This window comes from Homalodisca vitripennis, chromosome 2, assembly GCF_021130785.1.
Source record: "Homalodisca vitripennis isolate AUS2020 chromosome 2, UT_GWSS_2.1, whole genome shotgun sequence".
In the NCBI taxonomy this organism is placed as follows: Eukaryota; Metazoa; Arthropoda; class Insecta; order Hemiptera; family Cicadellidae; genus Homalodisca; species Homalodisca vitripennis.
In genome coordinates, this window is record NC_060208.1 from 7,964,400 (window position 1) to 7,982,435 (window position 18,036).

Consider the following 18,036-nt stretch of genomic DNA (forward strand, 5'->3'; position numbering starts at 1 on the left):
ATTACTGTAAATATAATTATAATAAAAAAATACAATGGGATGGTAAAAAACCTTCCACATTTACACTTTGGTGAAAAATTAAATATTCTGCAGAAAATTACTAGAGTACAAGTGAAAATATATTTGTTACCGATCAATGTCTCCAAACACAATGTCAATTGAACCTGGAACAAACAAAAAGGAATACAATATACACAAAAAAACAAATCAGATTTGTTTATACAATCTTTCATTTCCTGCATGATGTATATTGAGTTTAGCTAAATAGTTAAGATTCTTATTTTACCAGGCAATTAACAAGTAAACACAGTTGTTAATAGAAGCCCTCTCTAAAACACTCTGGGGACCAATGGCATAAATATTTTTTTTATTGAAGCGTAATAGTAAACATTAACTTTTTTTCCAAAAAAATAATTAGCACACATGAAATTATTTGACTTTTTTATTATTTATAGTCATTTAGTTTTTTGAGATGTCTCACTTCAAAGATATGCTTTATACAAATATAACTCCATTTAATTCTTCTCACATTATTATTGGGTATTCAACAAAAAACTTTTGTATTTATATCAATTATGAAAAAAATTTCACTAACTACCAAAGATTTATTATTTTAGCTCATATAGTATGGATAACTGATGAAAGAATCATCATATATGCAAAACTCTAAATATAATACAACAATTGCATTCTAAATTTATTTTAAAGTCTTCGACTTGTTTGAATAGCCTCATGTTTTATGTGACAAAGGTAAAAAAAGTAGGATGGTAAAGATATCTACCAATTATAGCCACCATGTCGGCCAGGAACCCTCGGTTGACCAGATGATCAATGGCTGCCAAGTGGGCGTAACCGGCCGGTCGTATCTTGCAACGGTACGGTTTTCGTGGTACCGTCTGATACTAAGTACACTCCAAACTCACCTGTACAAAAACAGTATTGCTGGCTTGTGATAGTGTAGAATACAATGAGTATATTAACATTATTGATTCTAAATATTTGTGTACGTGACGGTTCAATGACTTTTCAAACCCCTTTTGTGACATTAATGAATCAATGAGATTTATCTTAGAATCATTGTGTTTAAGACTATTTTGGAGGTACAGGAGAAAATTTCACCAGCACCCTTTATCCAGTCCCATAGGACTAATAGTTTTTCATTGTAAATTAATATGATAAAATCAGATTGTGTTCAAGAAACGTAATGCACAGTATTGAATGTGTCTACACAAATATTTTTCCTTCCGTACATTCCTTGAATTTGCACTAACTTGTTAACTTTTATAAACTGAACTGCATTAAATGGAAAATCAAACTATTGATTTTCTCAGAGGAAAATGCAAATCAATTTTTTTTTGTACTCTTTAATATGACACGTGGATGGGTTATTGTTATTATTAGAAAGTTGTTATTCCATTAGCATCATGGCAACTTATAAAAATGATGTAATGCTAAATTTTAATATCCTGTTAAATGGGAATCACAATTAAATAAGTTGTATACACGTTGAGCAAATCTGTGTCTCAACAGCTTTGCATGATCATTTCAATCATAACATTTGGTCCAATAGTTGCTAAGATCTGTGTTACATTACTTCTTCTCATCTATTAAATATTTGGATGAGAGGAGAAATAAAAGAAAAACATAAGAGAAAGATGAAGAAACATCTAGACGAGTGGGGCGGAGAGAAGAAAAGTGTACTGACTGAAATTACTGGAAGAAATAATTTAAGGATGTTGTTATACAGATCTAGTGATGTTGTAAACCACAGAAGATGGTTAAGATTTCTTGCAAATCAATTATGGACCACATTACTTTTTGTACCTTGACCAACGGCAAGATTTTAGAACGTTAGGTAAAATATTAACAGTTCAAGAACATTGATGAAGAACATTATGACGCGAATGTAAAGAAACTGAAAATTATGGAAATTGTCGGCTGTGAATATCAATACAGTGCTAACTCTCTGCATGACCTGAGAATGTATGGAGTGGTGTGTGCTCACAACCCATGCTGATCACTGAGAAATTGTGACCTGAACATGAGTCATGAACACATCTACAGAATCAGATACTCACAACTGCACTTGATTTAAAATAAACAGTTAACAATCAACAGTTGGAGGGTCATGAACTGTCAATAGATGCTCTTTTTAATACATCAGCCTAAGGTTCTCTGAGGAAAGAAGCTGAGGAAACCCCTCATTGCATTCAGCCCTAAAAGGATCTTTTTGCTGCTTCTGCAGTAATAAGATACTCAGGGTTGGGTGTATGAGCACCTCCTATTGAGAACCCAAGTCACATCAACCATTAGAAGGGGTAGGAGGTACTCATGTTCATGTAACCTTGGAAGAAGGAGAGACTGGCTCTGTTCATGCCACTTCCAGTCAAACAGCCAGAAATTTAAGATAATTATAGGAAGCATGAATTGTAGGTTGTTAGCATCACCAAAACAGAGGGTATCTTACCTTTGGGGTGCTCTATGGCAGCATATGTAGCCCCTGGTGGTACAGCAAACCCCTGGGAGAACAGCTTGAAGTGGTGGATGGTGGCTTCCATTGAGGTCTGGAACACAGTTCATCTGTCAAGCACGTTTATGACACGTAACTTGAATTTTTAGCTTTTCAAGTAGAAATATAGAATAATGGTGGGCACTTCAATGGTATATGAAGTGCTTTTAAGGATTAAAATTATCACAGATCACAATTTTTTCACAGGTTATTTTTTAGCTTAACATTTGTAAATATATAAATTAGTTAAGTTAATTATTTAAATCAATTAATTATATAGAGTGTTTGAAAGTCATCACTTTCAGCAAAATAACGGTCTTTTTCGTGTTGGCTGATACTGAATAAACTTTTCTTTATGTGCCTCCCTATTGTTTTTAAATGTCAAATCGAAAAAAATTATTATCTATGACAAAACTTGTTGTTTATAATTTAATGTTTGTTATGACCTCCCAATTCAACCACCACCAAATTAGCCAAATTAAAGCTAATGATGGATTTATTATGAGAAATTCTTATACTGAAAGAAAGAAGGTTACAAATTTATTGCTTAGGCTCGGAATATCCTTACCCTGAAAAATTACAATTTCTTTTTTTGCTCTCTTACGACAAGAAGCTTATAAATTGCACTTAGTCCTGTAAGACTCTTTGCGCTGCTTTCAGAGTGACAGGATATTCAGGATGGGTAAGGTTAGGGGGTAAGGGCCACCTCCTATCGAGATCCATGAGGAAGAATTAGGGCACTAAATCTCAAAGTCATGTCTCTCCGGAAGAAGGGGAAAACTCCTATTTTCATCCTATTCCCTGTTTGTTCCCGGAAATGTAAACAAATTAATCTGTTCAACCTAGTAACTTTTTTAATGTTATCTCCCTCACATAATTGTTTTATTTACCACTTGTGTCGGTCATAAGCTAATATAAAATACATTCATTACAATTTTATTTTGCACTAGAATATTTTTGCTGTAACATTTATCATCAGGCATACCTTAAATTTCATTCAATCATTATCACTATTACAGTATTGTTGTCTGTAATAATTACAATAGCAATATTTTATTGGTCTCCTGGTTCTACGATAAAACTTCAAGATCTCAAAAAGGAATGAATAATTATATTTATAGACTGAAAGATTGCAATTATATAACACACATTACGAGTGTTAGGGTTATCAGAACTGAATTATTAAAGAATACTGAAAGACGTGAAAAATAAAACTGCACTATGGGTATGTTGTAACTAGTTCCCTGGAATCCTAGTTAATAGTTTTGTAGATTTGATACCAAGTAAGAAAATTAAAATTACCTCAGTCGTGCCTTCTGTCATTGAAGTAATGACATTTCCTTCCCCAATAACTGGCTAAAGATCGGGCATAAGTACTTTTAAACAGATACTTTACCTTCATTTCTGCTCGAGGGGGAGGGGAAATCTTCATGTCATCTACTTTGATCTCTCCAGAGGGCATCTGATTCAGACATTGGCTGACGATATTGGCAGACTGTCGCATTTCCTCTATCCGCACCAAGAACCTTCATAAAATTTATTTTGAGAACAGTAAATGCAAAGGCATGGATTTTATTATGACAGTAGTCTAGAGCCAAAGGAAAATCAGGAAGAATAGTTTGCAATCAGCTGTTATATTGATTATATACAATTAAATTATATTGATTATTATTATGTTAAATTGTTATATTGATAGAGAACAATGTCTGAGTTTCCAAACTAAAACTAAAATATTTTATATTTTCCAAAAGTCATACTTGACTTTTTAGAAACAAATTTTTCAAATTTGTATACAATATTCATAAAAGGACGAACTTCCAGGATTAATGTGGATGAGTATAAATTCGTTATATATTAAAAACTTAACAAATAGGGTTAAATATTACAGCCACACGTTGGATCTGTTATTTGCCAAGGCAGCAGATAAAATTATTTAGTTTTGAATAAACACTTAACGTTTAACTGTCCCACATTGGTATCCCATTGGTTGTGAATCATATAAGATAGAAATTTTGTAACTAACCTAATTTAAACATAACATTATATAAGTTTTGATCATCCCAGTTTGTAAGAAACGCTTGTTATAAACTGAATAATACATTTAAATTATCTTTGAAATTTGAATTGGTTTTAAAAAGTTCCATTATCAGTTAATTGCAGCATATTACTGTAATTAATTGTGTATAAAGTGAATTATATTTATTAGCACATCCCAAACATTTTTCTAGCACTGTAATGTAGTCTAGCTTGATAGATGTCTAATTTTAAAGTTTAAATTCACTATTATTCTTAATTATTATTTCTAAGGTTTCTCTTATTATTCTTCGATAATAGTATGAAATGTGTGCAAGTACTTTGGCACAAACCTAAGAATTAAGATTATCAAATAAATGTATTTACCATTTTACGTTCCCAATTTCATATTATCTTAATATAAGGTATTCTGATAGTTAATTACAATTTCTTGTTAACACATGGTTTTGGTTCAAATGAACATCACTAATCTATTTTCAACATTGATAAAATGTCCTCTGAAGAACCTCATCGGGGTCTCAAGTAAAAGAACAAACATTGTTAAATTCCCATACAAAAAAGCTTCTCAACACTAGTTTAGCACAATTGTTTTTACTGTGCCCTGAGTTTGTCATTGAGGTACATAAACGATCCAGAACCCTGTGCATTGGACCTTAGCATACTGTGTTTATTTCTTTTATTTTTAAACAAAGAGCTGGCTACCCAATATCTCACCTTGCATACAGATTCACTCACCTATCATAGCAGTCCCCATTTATTCCAACGGGCACATCGAATTCGAGTTTGTCGTAAATTTCATATGGCTGAGTTTTCCGTAAGTCCCATTTAATACCACAAGCTCTCAGCATTGGTCCACTGAAATGATATATTAAAGTTTGAATCTTTTGATAAATTATTGAAATCATCAATTCTTTTATAAGATTGAAAATTAAACCACAGCTCAGATAATTAAAATATCTCAGCTGATCTTCAAAAGTTTCAAAAAGCAGAACTTTCTTTAAGGCTTTATACCAACTAAATGGTTTTTCCCTAAATAGCATGTGTGGGTAACTAGTAACAAACCTGAAGCCCAGATTTATGGCCTCGTGCGCAGTGACACGGCCGATATCAATAGTCCGCTCCTTGAACACTCGGTTTTCCGCTATCAGATCACAAACCTCATCGATCCGCTCCACGTATCTCTCAATAAAGTGATGAATGTCATGTAGCAAGCCCAATGGTAGATCCTGAAACCAAAAAACTTCCAAGAGTCTTCCGAGTTCCACGTCATATACCGAATTCAGAGATTGTTATAGTTGGATCTTTTTAACAATTTCATCTCCACAAGAAAGACCTTAGAAATCCATAGTTACCAATTATGGATTTGAACTTTTCAGTGCCACACCTTGTAGTAGTAAGGTGCTTTAACAATATGTACAAATTCATAGGACCGAACACTGGCACTGTGAGGGTTACAGAGATTTTGATAAAATCCAGATACAGTACGTATTTTAAGAAGTCTGAAGGTTGATTTTGATGAGTACAACATGCTACCTACAACTAGTTATTTATTAACAGGAACCATTAATTTATTACCTATGGACGACCGTAACTATGAAACAACAGTCCTACAGCTATGTGGAGACTGAACCACATAAACATGAGGATTTCAGTCTTAGTATCGGTGTATGCCAAATTTCATCTTTTCATCACACTTCTAAAGCTTCATGCTGTACAAGAGCATTGGTATAATGTCTGGTAATGTATTAATGGTAACGATAAATCATTCACTTCCTGACTATCCAATTAAGCAAGTGGTATGGAAAGCTCCAACTGAGTATTTTAAATCAAAGATTTACTGACTAAATATAAACTATGGCTGGTCCACAAAACCTCTTTCCCATCACTTATTTATATAAAGTTGTAGCCACAAAATTGAAGGAGGTAATCATCTGCATCTTCCCTAGTCTCCAAATGTGGTTATGTCAGATTGCTACATGTCCCTCAATGATACAAATGGCTGGTGGGGAAGAAAGTTTTGTTACATCACAATAAAATTATGAATTCCTATTTTCAGACATAGACCAATACATTGGTTATTTGCAATACATAATGGAATTAAGCGCCATTGTATTAACTGCCTAACTCATGAGGCCCAATTTGATCAGTTTTTTTATCTAGTAAATCAATTCTACACCGAAGATTGTACATTAAGAAAACTGTTTTCATTATTTCTGACACAGAGTATTTCTGATACTTACCTAATCTATTATTTTGCCAACCACCTTACACAACATCAGTAGCATTATAGAATACTTGCTCTTTATTAGTTAATTGTCTACTTTGTATAGTATAATTTATAATTTGCAATGATCCAGAGAGTCCAGATGCCACTGATCAGTATTCTAACAAATATCCAACTTTTGGAAACAGGAAGCACACCAAGAGTTGCATGTTATACAGAACATAATAATGCAAAGGCTTTAGTTTTCCGTTCTGACAATCAGTTATTCTTAGTCTCATGATTCCACAGAGAGCGATACATTAATGCTCGCGCATTCCGTATAAAATATCCAGATTGTCCTTTAAAAATGGCTAAATAATCCACACAACGTTGACACCATTTTGAAGAAAGAAAAGTACATTAACCTGACTGACACCACCCGGCCTGAAGTAGCAGGCGTGCATCCTTCCGCCCGAGGCTCTCTCGTAGAACTCAAAGATTTTTTCCCGCTCCTCACACATCCAGAAGAACGGAGTCAACGCTCCAATGTCCAGCAGATGTCCGCCGATACCCAACATGTGGTTCAGCAACCGAGTCAGCTCACTGTACAGGACTATGAACAAACAAGGGGACTGAATCCTGTTACTCTGCAATCTTGGGAGACAACGTAGTAGAAGAAGTAGATACAATTAAGGTTCGGGGTTTATCAATTGATAAGCATTTAAATTGGAATGAACATATTAATAAAGTTCTTTTTTAAAACATCTTCTGAACCGTATGCACTTAGAATGACGTCACAACTAAGCAGTTTAAAAACATTAAAACAAATTCATTTTGCTTTTGTGGAATATCAAATATCATTTAGTCTATCCCTATATGGCACTACATTGAACAGTAACTTAAATCCAATTAATTCTAATTTTACAAAAAAAGGCCATTAGAATAATATTAAAATTAGATTTTTAAGATGATGTAAAAGAACATTCCCGAGCATTGGGATTTACTACTGTTTAGAGATTGTACATTTATCTATTGATAGTTCATATTAATAGCAATTTAGACCAACTACCCAAAATGGGGAGTTCCCACAGTTATTACTCAAGAAATAGCTTATGATAGTCACAGACTAGAACTGTATGCCAAGAAACCTAGCTATGCAGGAATTAAGTTTTTTTAATCATTTTCCATGTGAGTTTAAAAACATAGAAAACAAAAACATATTCAAAAAGAAAGTGAAAACATTTCTAATTGGAAAGCCTATTTGAAAATTAGGGGAATTTTTTGTCTGATGGGTTGTCATTAAAGTATTTAAGTTTCTGCTATTTTATGCACTTATAATTTATAAATTGAATACATTAAAGTAATTCATATACACTTGTGCTTGACAAATAAAGAAATTTTGAATTGAATTGGACAAAAATGGAAGATTATACAATAAAATCTGTCATATCTGGCAATTTGATATTCGGCCTGGTGACAAAAGGTCAAACGTTTTGTAACTGTAAGCTTTGCGAGAATGGTATACCACATGGACAAGCTTAATCACTTTCTTCTTTCTTCCAGATGGGGCAGGGACAGGAGAGTAGGAGAGGGATGGGGGCTTTGTTTATGTCGACCTCACTCATGTAATTTTTATAAACAATTACCTCGGCAGAACTGTGATATCAGTGCTGTTGTGTCAACTTTTGAATGTTTATTAGAATGCATTGTAATGGTGGGATAGTTGTGAAGATCTGAATTTTGAATATTGTACATTACTAAATATTTCATTTTTTTAATACATTTATATATTACATTTATTTCCTTTTCAACTGTATATTATTTATAACTTTACACAAAATTTAAACATAATTAATGTATTAGTTTTGTTTGAAATAGAATAAACTTTCTTATAACATAAATGTGCAAAATTTCATGGGAAACAGTTCCAGCACAGTGTTCAACATTATTAAATATTTTCATAATCACCTAATGCCTTCAAAAAGTAAACCATAGCATTTGTTACAAATAAATTACATTTTTCACATAACAACTCCATATCCGCATTATTAATGATATCTCGGCTGCTCAGTTACCACATTAGGCCACAGGTAGGTTTTGCTACATATTCAGATCTTTAAAAGTTGAAGGCTGGAATCCTTACTAGGATAGAATTATAATGCTGCTACGACTCTTGAAAACTATTGAATTAAATTCATTCTCCTCTAATTTACTCTAATGTTCAATAAAGAGAAATAACCAGCAGTTGAGTAGTTGACTCTGCATCTTTGTCTTTTCATCTTTGTCCAATCGTCAAATCTTGTCCTCATTCAATTTACAAGACCTAGGCTAATTCACCATGAGTTAGTATGGATTATTATATACTTATACAAACAAGTGCACTCAGATTGTTGCAGAAGTTCCATTGGGCATTGGAGTTAATGGGGAAAACAGTTTTTTTCTAGATATATTTTTCTATACATTTTCCAAGCCAAGTTTTTTTCAAACCAAAAATTATTTTACAAAATTAACTACACCTCTCAAAACGTAAAAGCTTTGTCTTTTAATTTCACACTACACCTGTGTATGTTACATGTTACATCGATATTATGCAACTCCTTCTAAGTGAGTCCCTAATTTTATTGTGTTTGGAAAGAAACAAAATGTTTGCCTGTGAAGAGTCTACTGTTTGCTTTCCGACCGTAAGATTGATATACTTATGACACTTGCGGTTATGTTAACCGCAAGAGTTTCATTATATAAATGCAAATTAATACCTAATCTCCTCAAAAAATCCATAAATTGAGAAACCTGAAAACTAATATGTAAATGTACATCTACATATGAGAGGGTACGAATGAAGAATAATTACATTTGAGTGTGAATAACATCCTCAATTCCTTGTGCTTTTGTAACCATTTTATCATTTAGAACTGTTCTAACTCAATTATTTTTATTCTGAGTTATGTTCTATATTATGATATAATGTGCACATTCGGTACATGAAATTCTTAATTTCAAATTATGAATATGTTTTTTCAAACTTAAAAATAATTGTATGTTCAAACTTTAATGAACTATTTGAGTTTGCCTTCTTTTTTTGAAAACATGCATAACCATAGTCAAATTAACATTTCCAAAATTATAGTGTTTACTGCACTTCTATAAGTCAATCTCGTATTTATGCTGTACTATTGCTATCATTAACAGAATTTTATTAAAAATTACTACTGAAAAGTATTTAGTAAAATGTAATTTTAATTATTGACATCAGCAATACGATTTTATCCAAATAGGGTTTATATTTTTCTATTCTGAAATATAAATGATTGTGAATATATCGTACTGTTCCAGTACATTAATGTAACAAAAACGTACTATTTTAAACTCAACTTTTGGCAGTGCTTTATTTTAAACTTTTATCCAACCAAACGCTTTTAGTAACAATTTTTATCAACAAAAACAGCAGCATTAATACGACTGCTACTCACCTCGAATGTACTGGGCTCTCTCAGGTACCTGAATGTTGAGCATTTTTTCTAATGCTAGACAATAGGCGTGCTCGTTACACATACAAGACACGTAGTCCAGCCGGTCAAAGTAAGGCAGTGCCTGAAGGTATGTTTTGTACTCAATCAACTTCTCTGTACCTCTATGCAGCAGTCCCACATGAGGGTCAGCCCGTATAACCAGCTGAGGCAGAAATATAAACATAATAAACTCACATACTTTTTACTTTTTTACCAGCATCATTTCAAAAACTGTTGAAACAACATTCTGATCACTTTCAATGATGAAAAGGTTTACATTGAGTGTTGATACTCTGTGTATTCAGGTGCGGTTATAGAAAGACTCTTTGGATTTTGACGGAAGTATTGTGAAGGGAACAGGATTTCTTCGGACATTTGCCATTGTTCAGTGATACACTAATCAGTAACACTACGTTTCAAGAGCTACAATCAATATGCATTTGGTTCGATCTTCAACATGATGGTTGCGATTCTTGACTTGTGCATGTCACAAAGCTCTGGTATGATTTGTCATTTTTAACCTAGATTGCTGTTATGGGTTAGGATATTTATCCACCTGAGGAAGAGATCAGATTGCAGTTTTCGTAACATAGTTACTCTACACTTTCAGAGGTTTACTAAATAATTTGTCATATAAACACAATCTTAAAGCAAATTAACGTTATTGAATACAGAGGTGTTTATTGATGTAATTAGAATCTTTTTACAGATCATTCTAAGATTTTTTTCTTCTAATTTTTAAAGACATTACTGTAATAAATAGTTAACTATAAAAATAGATAAACACACTAACTAATGAATGCTGAGTAGGCTCTCTACACTAATAAGATTAGAAGCAATTCTTGTCACATTAAAAAAAGAATTTTCCATTTCAAATATGGAAAATAGAATATGATTTAGCTCTTACAGTGCAACATCCATCATGGGTGTTGATTGAAGAATATTACATTAGTTCATACTACAATGTATGACAGTAAAACAGTCAAAATAATTACCTATTATTCTGTAGGAAACTTCAGTGTAACTTTACAGATAATGAGGTTCCTATGTTTTAGTAACAGGTAGTATTATTATTGATAAATAGGTTTACACTATTTGTGTTAAAATTAAAACTAAATATATGTGTTAACAAAAAAAATCCCCATTCCCTCTTTTTCATTTGTTTACAAATTGTATAATTGGATTGAAGATAATGGTGAATGTTGAATCTGAAGTTGGACAGTAAATCATTATTACTATCTGTTAGTTCATTTTTTTACTTCTTAGGCTTACATCTAAGTTTTCCATGTCAAAAATTACTCATATAATTAAATTCTGAGAGTATTTTGGTCTCGCTGTCTACAACCATCTTCGATCAACAGCTGTTAAGCCATTAGCTCCTTCGGTTTAACATCTAGTTTTATCAAAGTTGAGATTCTCCCGAACAGCTGAGATATGAGGCCCATCTTGTAAAAACTCTTAAAAAAGAACTGTGTGTTCGGGGAAAGTTAGATTTATAAATTCCTAAATCTGGAACAACTGGATCTAGGAACTCCATGCTCTGGGACATCCAGAACTAAGAGCTTTAGGACAGTTTGATATAGGAAGTCCTTACTCTGGAGCAATCAGATCTAGGAACTCCATGCTCTGGGACATCCAGAACTAAGAGCTTTAGGACAGTTTGATATAGGAGGTCCTTACTCTGGAGCAATCAGATCTAGGAACTCCATGCTCTGGGACATCCAGAACTAAGAGCTTTAGGACAGTTTGATATAGGAGTTCCTTACTCTGGAGCAATCAGATCTAGGAACTCCATGCTCTGGGACATCCAGAACTAAGAGCTTTAGGACAGTTTGATATAGGAAGTCCTTACTCTGGAGCAATCAGATCTAGGAACTCCATGTTCTGGGACATCCAGAACTAAGAGCTTTAGGACAGTTTGATATAGGAGGTCCTTACTCTGAAGCAATCAGATCTAGGAACTCCATGCTCTGGGACATCCAGAACTAAGAGCTCTGATACAATCGGATCTAAGAACTCCATGCTCTGGGACAATCAGATCTAGGAACTCCATGCTCTGGGACATCCAGAACTAAGAGCTTTAGGACAGTTTGATATAAGAGGTCCTTACTCTGGAGCAATCAGATCTAGGAACTCCATGCTCTGGGACATCCAGAACTAAGAGCTTTAGGACAGTTTGATATAGGAGGTCCTTACTCTGGAGCAATCAGATCTAGGAACTCCATGTTCTGGAGGATGTAAATGAAAAGACAATCAGTATGATACTAATTTGTAATCAATGGTTTTAAGCTTTAATTTATCCAGAAATAAGTACATGCCAATATCCCTAGGGAATAGCACACACTATAATTTTAATATTTAAATATAATGAGCAAGAATGAATTTTGACAAAAATTTCTTTGATTACTGCTGTAAAAGAGATGAGCATATTGGTTATTTCCAATTTTAAACCAAGCAACATCAGGTTCATTGCATCTTTCAACCAAGTTAGTATAGCTTGTGTGTTACAATCCGCCCAGAAATGGGAGACTCAGCTACAGTAAATCATACATCATCATAATGCAATCCACTACTGTGCTTAATTTGTTGTTTGAGCGAGATGATCGTAACATAAGTAACATCACCACACCTCTCCGTCCAGTTCCATCACCAGTCGAAGAACTCCATGGGCTGCTGGGTGATTCGGACCAAAGTTCATTGTTATATTTTTCACAGTTGTCTCTAGTGGTTTCTCCTAGTGATAAAAAAAAAATATAAGTGAAACAACTGTCATTACCTATCAGTAAAAGAATGGACAGTTTAATTGGAAATTAACGCTAAATTATACACACACATGCATATATATATATATATATATATATATATATATATATATATATATATATATTATATATATATATATATATATTTCTCAGTCAATACATTGTGTACATAAAGAATTCAATTATGTGATAGCTTTCAATATAAAGTCATACACTTTTCATCAGTTCAGCTCCACAATTGGTTAATATCACTAAACACTTGTTTAAATAACACAAAGTTAATCAGTTCTTAATATAAAAATCAAGTAAGAAGTTTGAAGCATTGTTGTGTTGACTATAAACAATCAGAATCTAAAACTACTATTAAAATTTAAAAACCCCAATTTTATATGAAAAGGTCATAAAAAATGCATTTACCGATTAGTATGCTTTCATTAACAAAGTATTTTTTATTTCCTTTTGATGGACACCAATTCTTTGTTACGTTTCAATATTTTATTTCTTATTTTAAAAATCATATAATTTACGGATTCTTCAAACTTGGAAGAGCTATATTGCATTATCTGTATAAAATTATATCTAGTGTTATGTTTATTGGCGTTTGTATCATGAGAAAAAGGATTTTTATGTTGTGTGTAATATTTGCATTACTCATAAAGGTATAAACTTGATAAAGTCATGAGTTCTGAATCATGAAAAAGCTTCCTGGAAGGATCAGTGGGGGGTTTTTAATTAATAATTCTTACAGCTCTTTCTTTTTGTATTAATAATATTCTGTTAAAACTTATTAAAGTTGTTCCTTCTCAGATACCTACACCATAGTTTAACAAATTTTGAAACAAAGCAAAATACACTTTTCTCAAATAAGCTTTATTGAAATTTGTTCAAAATGGCATGAAAATTTCAAATTAGTGTCAATATGAAAACCCTGAAATTTAGCATTAGTAGCCTCAACAAAGTTGTCATTGTGTTATTTATGGTTAATCTTCCAAATTTTATTATGTTTATTTTTATTTAGCCTCAATGCATTTGCAGACAACCAGGTTTTCAGGATTTTGATACAGTTGGTACTATTGGTATTCAGCAATTGAGAACCCCTCTCCCTGACAGTCACTTATGTGCCATCAGCATATTGAATGGTACTTATGTTATCAGCATTAATACTTTTAGGTAAGTCAGCTACAAACACAAGAAACATCAAAGGGCGTAGTATTGAGCCTTGAGGACATCATGTATGGCTTACTTCCCAGTCAGACTTAAACATTGAGCAATCTAAACAGAATTGAGTATGTTTTAAGAAATATTTTTAAATTTCCAAAATGATTCTCAAACAAAAAGATAATTTCCAAAGTAGTGATGAAGATTTCTCACAAGCATGATAAAAGTACCATTCATAATAAATTCCTTAAAAAGCGGGGTGGATTTTTCATAGAAAATTGTTAAATATTGAACAAAAGAGCTCACTTTACCTTTAATAAAACCATAATCAATTGTTAAAGTCATTTGCACCTAAAGTAAGGTACAGGGTTGGCCCTGAAAGACTATAAATCAATATCACTGATATTCGTATTTTCAAAAATTGTTCTAAGAATAGTACTGAAAAGATTAATGCACTCCTTCAAACAGAAAAACCTTGTCACCAAGTCATAACATATATTTCTCCAAGACAAATGAACAACTGCTGCTACTACTCGTATTAGTTTGGCAGAATAAATCGTATATAAAAACAGTTAATCTCAGACATGTTCTTAGATTTTAGCAAGGTTTTCAACCGCCTAGTACTTGAGCTTCTTGCTATAAAACTAAAACTACAAAAAGTTTTTACTTTTACTACTTTTGGCTTAGCTCACTGAATAGTTAACAAAACATCACAGCACGATTATAAACTATTCATTAAACAGCATTATCATTTTTGTGATATCTCCTTGGAGGAATTCATGAAATTTTAGGGCTATCATGGTTATTGGAGCTCAAACACTCAATCAACAGAGTTATAAGTTTCTGCCATTTCAATCCAATTCCAGTAACAGGGCCCAGCTCTATCACACTTTTCACTAAAAAAACTTCCCAGACTATGACCAACTTCTTGCTTTAAGAGGCAGCTGTAATGAAATGACCTTGAGTTTTCCTCTTAACAGGATACACTTTTAAGCGATACACTTACCTTATTCTTGATCGTAAAGTGATGGAATATGTCTTATTTCAAAGATATAATTAATACAAATTAAAATTATTTCTAGTAAAGTGTATACTTTTTGCATAGTAAAACAATAAATTACAGAAAGGTTCGAGATCTTTTTCTAAATGAGCAGTAAAAATATTGAAAAAAGCAGTTGGATGTATATTGTCATTACAATAAGACATCTTTCATAATTCCATGGCTAAAATATGGCTGTAAAAGTGCATGAAGTTTCAGAAGCTTTTGATAACTAATGGAAAAAGACAAATTTAGTGATTCATCTATTTTATTATTTTTATATTTGTCACTATACTCAATCTAAGTACATGAAGTAAAGAAAATAACTATTTGACTAAATATTAATGTATTTGATTTTTCAGGTTACGGTGGGTTAGTATGAAAAATTACATCCATTAGACTTTCCATAGCGATTAAGCATAAAAAAATGTGCACTAAAATATAATTTCTTTGGACTTTTGCCATAAAATAAATACTTTGCATAATGTAACAGACTGATATATTACTTACTTTAAGGTAATAATCTCTGATGTTCCACTTAGGATCTACCTTCTTTTCATCAACATGGAGAAAATGATTATTCCAGTTTTTCAAAAACTCAGCATCAGGGTACCATTTTGTAGAATTTCTCCCTTGTCTAGCCAATAGTTGGAAAGTAGATATGGAAGAAATTAAAGGATCAATTGGGCAAATGAGTAACTATTATAATTAATTGCACATAAAACTAATACCAGCATCTTAATTTCTCCGAGTTATCACTAACACATTTCCATATTTTACTAACATTTCAAATATTTTCTTTATCTGTCAAGTTACAAGATGTAATTTGTCAAAAGTGAGCGGAAATATATCAAACTGTGGAAAATAAGATATGCAAATTGTAGTTCCAACAAACCTGATATATCTCCACGTAAATGTTTGTATTTCACAGTCAAACTTCAAATAAAGTCATAAATGTCAATATGTTGTAAAGATTGAACGAAATAGGACAGTGCAACTTTTTGGAGTCCACAAATTTATTTCATAGAAGCTGTAGTAATATTGTACTAAATAAAGATTAATAAATCAGTAAAATTCATCCTTTTCTTACACTACCAAATGTCAGATTATTGCTATACTTTTTAATTTGTAAATCTAATACTGTACAAATATTTATTCAAGATACAATTTTAAAGTGTAATCAGGAGTGTTATTATTACTATAATTAAACAATCTTTACAGAAAATGAAATTTGAATATTTATTCAATATAAATTAAGTTACTAAATTTTAATTGTGATGACATCGACAACGATATTATTGTTGAAAACAATGAATTTTTTATCTAAGAGATGGTTGATCTTGCCAGTTACTTTCGATTGTTGAAATTTAGACGTTCATTGGTATGCAAATGGCTTTATTAATAAAATGTGCATTACCTCTTCTTAATATATTTGAAATGATGTTAGCTGGTAAAAATTTGTCTTAGTTTTGAAAATGAAAATGCTTTTGTTCAAGTTTCTGCTAAAATGGGAATATTCTCACAGTATATTCTTGAGTCAAAACAAGGTTAAAAGTCTCTTCAGTACAGATTTAATATGGACTTTCAAAAGGGATTGACAGATAAGCAATTGCAGCTCATCGTCATTTTACTTATTACTGTTCAAACCTCATTTAGATGAATTTGGAGCACAGTTCACAATTTTAGATATTAAGAACGTTGAATGAGAAGAAAGGATAAATACAGGAAGCAAGGATTAAGTCACACTTATTCATCAACTACACAAGCTTCTCTCTTATTCTATTCATGATAGACAATAAGATTGTGTAACAAACTTATACATCATAATGATTTTATTAGGTGAACGAAACGTTATTATATATTTATAATGAAAATGCAGAGATTCCTAGTTACAACACTAGCAAGTCCGTTACAACTCAAAATTTCTACTTTCTCCCTAAACATTTCCTCACCTAACAGAAATTTATTCACAAAAGCAATAACAGTAGGTACTCACGATGTGACAGAAAATGATTTTTGCAACATTCTCTTCAATGTCACTCTATAATTGTGTTTGAAACAACTCTGAGGACAAAACTTGTACATCATATTGGTTCTGTGCACAAGCTGAAATAAAATTAAGTATAATTTAAAGTTTAATTCGTTACTCTGTGAAGCTTTCAGGAGTATATATTTTGAATCGAGGTTAATTGAAAGAAAACATTACAGTGAAAATATTGACAAAAATGGACAGAAGTTTACTCACTGTACATATGGCAAATATTATTTGAATCATATGCTGAAATGTTTTGAAAAACATTTTTAAATAAAAATGATATATATAAATAATAATTTGTTATGGCATCGTACAGTAACAATGTACAATTCTTCTTTTGTTTTTTAATCCCGAAAAATTATTAAAATCAATTAATTATCTCTTATGTTGTTAAGGATTAGTTTTATTTTCAGTTGAGCTTTAGCAAAGTCTATCACCTCGAGGAGCTGGAAAATTGTTATTTCTGTCTGAATATCTAAGAGCAAAGTGACCTATGGACTTGAAAATTTGCATAATGCTTCATTTCTATACACACAACATCGAGTTCAATGATTGTGCATTTCACTCTAGAGATTTGGCAGAGTGTTAGTAAACATTTTTACATTGGTCATATGATCCATAAAAGTAACCATCATGGCTCATGAGAAATCACAGAAAAATAAATTTGTAAATATTCTGAGTACAATTGTGTGACATTTTAACACCAAACGTAGCAACAAAAGTAGCCCAACTACTGTACCTGAACACTTACAACATCACTTGGTGGAGTAGACTTGTAATGATTTAA

The 18,036-nt window shown here is 32.1% G+C and overlaps 1 protein-coding gene across 1 annotated transcript; it reads right to left on the reverse strand.

Moving 5' to 3' along the window:
* Nucleotides 1–106: 106 nt before the first annotated feature.
* LOC124353501 (NADH-ubiquinone oxidoreductase 49 kDa subunit-like) lies at nt 107–17,560 on the reverse strand. Its single transcript, XM_046803364.1, is given in 12 exon segments — nt 107–164; nt 782–884; nt 886–923; nt 2,468–2,564; nt 3,906–4,035; nt 5,279–5,398; nt 5,606–5,769; nt 7,172–7,359; nt 10,217–10,418; nt 12,885–12,989; nt 15,725–15,851; nt 17,211–17,560. Coding segments are annotated over 12 exon segments (1,404 nt in total). The 5' UTR covers nt 17,303–17,560; the 3' UTR covers nt 107–126.
* Between the last annotated feature and the right edge of the window lie 476 nt (nt 17,561–18,036).